Source organism: Oppia nitens, unplaced genomic scaffold (assembly GCF_028296485.1).
Source record: "Oppia nitens isolate AA-2021 unplaced genomic scaffold, nextdenovo-longstitch-racon4-pilon3 scaffold7_pilon_pilon_pilon, whole genome shotgun sequence".
Taxonomy (NCBI): domain Eukaryota; kingdom Metazoa; phylum Arthropoda; class Arachnida; order Sarcoptiformes; family Oppiidae; genus Oppia; species Oppia nitens.
In genome coordinates this window covers 3,022,585-3,029,348 of record NW_026533251.1, presented here as the reverse complement: position 1 = coordinate 3,029,348, position 6,764 = coordinate 3,022,585, and the positions used below count along the sequence as shown (strand labels likewise).

Genomic DNA, 6,764 nt, shown 5'->3' with positions numbered 1-6,764 from the left:
AACTTTTATAAATTATATGAATCACTATTTTATTTCATTTATTTTTATAAGAATATTCTTATATATATATATATATATATATATATATATATATATATATATATATATATATATATATATATTTCATTTATTAAACACTGATTTATTAAAAATATATTTTAGATTTGTAAATATTATGAAAAGCATTTTAAATATTTTAATTAACTTGTAAACAATATACTGTACATCAATTATATAATCGCATTTAATTTATGATTTAAGTAATCACATTTCGATAATTTCCAAATCTTATGTAATATTACAATTAATTATGACAAATTAAATATTTATTTTACTGATATTATGTAAATACTGTTGATTTTTGCTAAATTATTTAATATGTGATACATTATACACCTATGAGTGCTTCAATTTACTAATAAAGAAAATTAAAATAGTTTTTTCAGATATTTATTGTTGAAGAGAACAATATATTTTTGTATATATTTTTTATAACAAAACACTAAATTGCATAAATTATTATGAAAATATAAAAAAATAATTATTTAATTATAAATTAAAGGTCTGAAGAGAAAGTTTTAATAGTATTTGTCAAAATAAAATTAAATTACATTATCAATAATTATATTAAAATTTTAATAAAATTTAGTAAAAATCTAAACTAGGTTTTATTGAATATGTTGAAGTGATCTATAGTATAGTATAGTATAGATCATACTATTGATAATGTAATTTAATTTTATTAAAATTTTAATATAATTATTGATAATGTAATTTAATTTTATTTTGACAAATACTATTAAAACTTATTTATAAATATATTTTATTTAAACTTTCTCTTCAGACCTTTAATTTATAATTAAATATAGATTCTATACATACATAATTATATTAATTGTAAATATCATTTATTAGATAAGTCATGTGTGGTYAATAAATTAACAAATTTATATATATTCAAACTGCCATTTAATTATTTATATAATTACTATCGTATATATCAGTATATATCATATTATATTAAATAGTATATAACTAACATTAATAAATTAGAAATATTTTATATATACTGTATATATGTGTGTATATAAATATATTAAGCTAGTTCATTTAGAAATATATAATAATTAAATATTAAATTCCAATTTTGGTAATAATAATAAATTATTGAAATTTTGCAAATAATGAATTAAGTAATTGTAATGTCGTTATTAAATATTTGAAATAAGAAATTTTTGATTAATATTTACAATTTTATTGACTATTATTTAGTAACGTTTTATATGAAACTATTGTTGACATAAAGTATTACAACAAACTCTACTCTATATTATTAATAGATTAATACATATTGTATTAAAATAACAATTATTATGTAATCGTAATAAATAATAACACAATGAAACATATTTTTATCATTTTGTGTATATTTAGTTAATTTAATAATTTGATAGAAAAGTTTATTATTTACTAATTTAAAACTAATTATGAAATCAACGATCAGTTTATTTGTTTTTGTGATATATATAGTGATAAATGTATTGTTTGTTGTCATTACTTCTTCTACTGATTCATCACAACTTAAACTTGTTTTTATGGTTTGTATTCAATTGATTTGTATCTTAAAGTAATGATTATATAATATGATATGTATTGATGTGATGGTCAGATTCACCGACACGGCGACCGCACACCCATTCAGAGCTATCCAACTGATCCATACGCTAACAGCAGCTATTGGCCCGACGGTTGGGGACAATTGACAACTGTTTGTATTATTTGATTGAATTATTTGTCTTAATATTATCACAAATTTGTTATAAAGAAAGGTAAGCAACGTATGTATGCATTGGGAGAGTATATCCGCCGTCGATATCAAGATTTTTTGACAATTGATCCGCGAGAAGTGTATATTAGGAGCTCCGGCTCTGATCGATGTCTTGAGAGTGCGGCGCTTGTGATGGCAGGAATGTATAGACCTGATGACAGGTATTGAATGGACAATCGGATTAAATGATTACTTTATTAACTGATGTTTATATTAATTTAGATGGATATGGGATAACCAATTAGGAAAACAATGGCAACCATTTGCCATTCAGACAGTACCTCATGATAACGATAGCGTTAGTTATCTTTCAATTGATATGATTAACAACTTTAATATTATTTATTAATAATGTTTTAATGTTTAATCAGATGCTTAATCCTGGCTCTCATTGTGTGTCCGCCGAACAAGAATTATCAAGAATTCGAGGTTCTTCTCAATATATATCAATCACTCAGAAGAAAAAGGTTTAAATTAATGCAAATAAAATGTTTTATAAAATGTTGAAATACTATATTATGTTAATTAGGGTCTATTGGATTACGTGTCCATTAACTCTGGTCGTAATGTGACTGATTTGGATTCGGCCGAAAAGATATTTGATGTCATCGCTATTGAACAACAAAATGGCTATAAACTTCCGCTTTGGATCGATACACCCACTTTTGATGCATTGAAAGATATCTCCGATATTACATTTGTTTTAGACTTTTCTACACATTTGATTCAACGTTTAAGGACAGGTATATCGTTTGAAACCAAAATASATATAATGGTATATCTGTAATTTGATAAAATATGAAATTATTTAACATAAAATTATTAAATTTTTAAGGATTACTTCTTAAAGATGTGATAAATCGGGCGAAAGAAGAAATTTCTAAAAACAAAAACAATACTCATTCGTATAATTCAATTAAGAAAAAAATTTTCATTTATTCCACCGTAAGTTTGATTTATTAATTGAATCAAATAAAATACAATAGTATTATATAAAATTATATTTATTTGAATAGCATGACACACAATTGGCAACTCTGATGAATGCATTGCATAATTTTGACAATAAATCGCCTCCATTTGGTATTAAATGCTTTGCAAAAAGTATTGTAATTGTRTTTAATTGAAAATATTTTTATTAAAAAAAGGATCGACAATATTGATTGAGTTAAGACAAAGCAATTCAAATTATACATTCAATTTCTATTATATGAATGACACATATTCTAAGCCTATACCTCTTGGTCTACCAAACTGTACGGATCATCAAAATGAATGTTCTTTCACACAATTTGTTGAATCTGTAAATGATTTAATTCCCGACGATTGGGATCATGAGTGTCATAATACACACACATCTTGTGAATCAACTACAGGTATTACATAAGTTTAATCAATTGTACTCTACTGTAACATAACATAACATAACATACCATACCATACCATACCATACCATACCATACCATACCATACCATACCATACCATASCAATTCACATTTAAGTCAATTTTCACAATTAAATTTAAGTAAAATAGTAAATCACTTACCGATACTTTTAAATTATTAATTTACAACCTTTTCTGAAATAAGCATACAGTAATTGTATTATATTTTGAATTTAACTAAATTTGTATTAACAGTAATGGCATATCTTTTTGGATCTCTGATGACTTTGGCAGTGATAGCCATTCTATACATTATTTTTATAATATTTAGACGAAAACCTAATCAAATAGCTTATCATATGCTTCCAAATAAAGCAGTTATCAACTGAAGTTTAAATTACTATTATAATCAACTATACAATTATACTGTATTATACAGTATGTGAAGCTATATTTTATGTACAATTATATGAGTCATTTACCAATAAATATCTATTGATAAAAATTTAAACATATTTTGATCACATTTACCGGTAGTTACATATTGCTAACATTGTAAGTATGAGTAATTGACAAATGATTATTACGGTAAGGGTATCATTATAGATGTCATAAAATTTAAGTTTGATATTAAAACTTAATTTTAAACAAATATGTCTAATTTATTTAGTAAGCATTTTATTAAGCTAAATTATATATTTTATGTATAAAATATTTTTAAAAAAGTTAATGTTTACACAAAATATGCAATTGTTTAGATAATGAATACCGTAATGAAAATATTATTTTGAGTATTTATTTTTAAGGATATTGCGAACAAAAGCAATAAAATGTCTTAAATCAGGTTTGGTATGACCTCTGCTTCCAAACTCCTTCTCAATAACCATGGGTTGCAAAGAGTCCTCGGGATCGCAATCAACAACTACTTGAATGTATTTTAATTGCATTAAAACATGATTTTTTAAAAAGTAATTTCAAGACAAACCTTTGATTTGGTCGCTATCGACACTCATCTTAACTGTAAACCATTTGTTTGGTTCAGAGTCTGATATTTTATTAAACTTAATGGTATAGACTTTGTCGTGTTTTTCCATTCTTAATCCAACTGTATTCCAGATATTCATAACATTTTCAACATTTTCTTTGTTTTCATCAGACTTTTTGGTCATCTTTTCGATGTCTAAAAATATAGTGACAATTAATATGTTATGAAAAAGTGGTAGTAATTAACTAAAGTATTAATACATTGTTGAACACGACTGCACTTGTCTTCGGCTTTTGATATATTAGTCTCAGCCTTAGTGATGGCCATTTCGACGGCCTTTATCTCAGTCTCGTGTTTTAACTTTTCTTTATTAAAACGTTTGGTATCTTTGACTATATCTGTCAGCTCTGATGAAACAGTGAACAGATATCAAAACAATTAAATATTTGTCAAACAATTCAATCTAAATGTTAGCAAACCTCGACTTTTTCGGTCAAATTCATCACTTAATTGTTTGACATCCACTTCTTCAGTCATGACATCATTCAATTCATTTGATAATTTAGTCCACATTTTGTTGAAATCATAAAATTGTATTAAAACTTATCTTTAAATACAAATATATTATTAAATATTAAATCAAATCAAATAAATGACTTGAAAAATAAAGTTATTAATAACTGAATTTTGTCAACCAATCAAAATAACCATAAATTACGTAAACATATAATAAATTATTTTCAGCATTAGTTCATTATAAATATCACTTCAAATGTTGACATTATTTATTAGACTTAACTTACATTTAACCGCCAAATAAATGATTCAATATTTGAATAACATTTGAATGAATGACAAAACTTATTATTAAACTAACAATTGTTTAGTCAAACAGTTTGTAATACACTTGATCTCAAAGTGATAGTGACATTGTTGTTGCTGTAGTTCATGTCATGGATCAGTTTCATATACATACAAAATAATTCAATTAAAATTTATTTATCATATAATTAATTAATTATATATTTTAGAAATAATGTATAAATTAAATGACAAATAATTTATAATTTTAACTTTTTTTGAGACAATAAATGAATTTTTTGGTTCAGTTTATAAATACGAAGTCCGCCGCCGTTGATGTCAATGACTGGTTCACTCATTTGTTTGTGGTCTTCACAAACCAATATAAAGTTGTCTTCAGTGTCTCCGTCGGGAAATTTCACTTTATAGTCTTCAAGTGGCAGACAGTCTGAAACGGTAACGCATCCCAGTATTGCTGAAGTCGGGTAACTGTTCGGAAATTTCTTAATACCAGCGAAACAGTAAAAGTTTTCAATCTCTTTGACACTTTCATTATCTGGTGTTTTATTGTTTGAACGAATCCAAAGTCTTCCTCTGAAATTTGAATACCAGTTTCGGCCCTCAAATCTTTTAATGCCATAAACAAGAAGTGAAGCGTACGGTTGATTCACTGAAAGACACATTCCTTCGTCAGAAATGGACATCAATTCAATGTCTTGTAATCTCATATTATTTAAATTTGCAATAATTTTTTTGTTATCATTCGAGTCATTGGTTTTGCGATTATTATAAACATATTGAAGAAGTGGTAGTTGAGTGTTATCTTTATCTATAAAATGTGATGCATCGACGGTCACATAATCACTCTGTAGTTGACTTTCATCGTATAGTTTTTCAATTTGTTGGTTAAAATCTTTAACAACGGGATCCTTATAATCAGTTGCCGTCCGTTCATTAAAATCAATTAAAATTTTGTTTTGTTTTTTGTATTTATTTTCGTGTAATGTTTTCACTTTTGTCGACAACTCTTTTCGTTTATCATTTGAAATCCAATTTTGTGTCGACAAAGAAAAGTAATCGTTTTGATCGTCAATCACTTTGGTTCTAACAAAAGAGTTTCTGTCAAATTCAAGCATCTGATCCTTATGACCGATAGCTTTCGCTAAACTCTTATTAATTTCAAGAGTTGCTGCAATATCTTTGAGACCAGAATTTGATTTTTTTTTCGATTTATCTGAACTTAAGAGTTGATCCGTAACAATGGCTTTTAACGCAAGTTTGCCCTCTTCTTCCATTTGTCTCATTGATTGTCTTTGTTGTCGAGTCATCACCATTTGGCCACAAGTAAAGCAATTGCCAATACCTTCCTGTTCACATACAATGCGACCACAATTTAGACAATTGGATACTAATTCATGTCTGGAGGCCTCACAGTTACACTGACGACGACCTGTTTGGTGACAAAAAACATTTGATTCACATCTTAATTAAAATTAAATTCAATGTGTGTTTGTTGTCAATATACCGGGGAATAAAGTGATCCCATCTTTGATATCGTCAATTGTGGTTAACTTTCGCCTCACTTTAGATCTCATTGTCTAAGCAATTGATTTGTGTCTTAGGATATAATTATATAATTAATTGAAACCAAATGTCAATTAATATTTAACTCAAATGTTGTTTGACTTATGATTGCAATGTTGTGTTGTAATTGAATTGYAGTCTAAAAGCAAAACGTTATAACATTTATGAATAACTCATTCGT

General features: G+C 25.9%; 3 protein-coding genes across 3 annotated transcripts; 1 reads left to right on the top strand and 2 right to left on the bottom strand.

The window, feature by feature from the left end:
• Positions 1 to 1,364: 1,364 nt before the first annotated feature.
• Positions 1,365 to 3,611, top strand: LOC128963145 (prostatic acid phosphatase-like). The gene is made up of 10 exons (XM_054309633.1): positions 1,365 to 1,598; positions 1,670 to 1,768; positions 1,826 to 1,989; positions 2,051 to 2,126; positions 2,200 to 2,295; positions 2,358 to 2,571; positions 2,664 to 2,773; positions 2,845 to 2,911; positions 2,977 to 3,204; positions 3,469 to 3,611. Exons 1-10 carry the CDS (start codon positions 1,488 to 1,490, stop codon positions 3,600 to 3,602), a joined length of 1,299 nt encoding a protein of 432 aa, XP_054165608.1. The 5' UTR covers positions 1,365 to 1,487; the 3' UTR covers positions 3,603 to 3,611.
• A 384-nt stretch (positions 3,612 to 3,995) lies between these two features.
• On the bottom strand, positions 3,996 to 4,868 carry LOC128963652 (uncharacterized). The gene is made up of 4 exons (XM_054310166.1): positions 4,678 to 4,868; positions 4,459 to 4,605; positions 4,199 to 4,393; positions 3,996 to 4,135 (listed from the first exon to the last, which is right to left on the bottom strand). The coding sequence occupies exons 1-4, from the start codon at positions 4,769 to 4,771 to the stop codon at positions 3,996 to 3,998; spliced, it is 576 nt and encodes a 191-aa protein (XP_054166141.1). The 5' UTR covers positions 4,772 to 4,868.
• A 353-nt stretch (positions 4,869 to 5,221) lies between these two features.
• On the bottom strand, positions 5,222 to 6,706 carry LOC128963117 (activating signal cointegrator 1-like). Its single transcript, XM_054309594.1, has 2 exons — positions 6,525 to 6,706; positions 5,222 to 6,449 (listed from the first exon to the last, which is right to left on the bottom strand). The coding sequence occupies exons 1-2, from the start codon at positions 6,592 to 6,594 to the stop codon at positions 5,260 to 5,262; spliced, it is 1,260 nt and encodes a 419-aa protein (XP_054165569.1). The 5' UTR covers positions 6,595 to 6,706; the 3' UTR covers positions 5,222 to 5,259.
• Positions 6,707 to 6,764: the final 58 nt, after the last annotated feature.

Bases quoted from the DNA above. Each gene is read 5' to 3' on its own strand.
- LOC128963117 (XM_054309594.1), bottom strand. From the start codon at position 6,594: ATGAGATCTAAAGTGAGGCGAAAGTTAACCACAATTGACGATATCAAA. The intron at 6,450-6,524 runs GTATATTGACAA...GTCACCAAACAG, and splicing joins TGGGATCACTTTATTCCCCG to GTCGTCGTCAGTGTAACTGT.
- LOC128963145 (XM_054309633.1), top strand. From the start codon at position 1,488: ATGAAATCAACGATCAGTTTATTTGTTTTTGTGATATATATAGTGATA. The intron at 1,599-1,669 runs GTTTGTATTCAA...TGTGATGGTCAG, and splicing joins AACTTAAACTTGTTTTTATG to ATTCACCGACACGGCGACCG. The intron at 1,769-1,825 runs GTTTGTATTATT...TTTGTTATAAAG, and splicing joins GTTGGGGACAATTGACAACT to AAAGGTAAGCAACGTATGTA.
- LOC128963652 (XM_054310166.1), bottom strand. From the start codon at position 4,771: ATGTGGACTAAATTATCAAATGAATTGAATGATGTCATGACTGAAGAA. The intron at 4,606-4,677 runs GTTTGCTAACAT...CTGTTTCATCAG, and splicing joins ATTTGACCGAAAAAGTCGAG to AGCTGACAGATATAGTCAAA. The intron at 4,394-4,458 runs GTATTAATACTT...CTATATTTTTAG, and splicing joins GTGCAGTCGTGTTCAACAAT to ACATCGAAAAGATGACCAAA.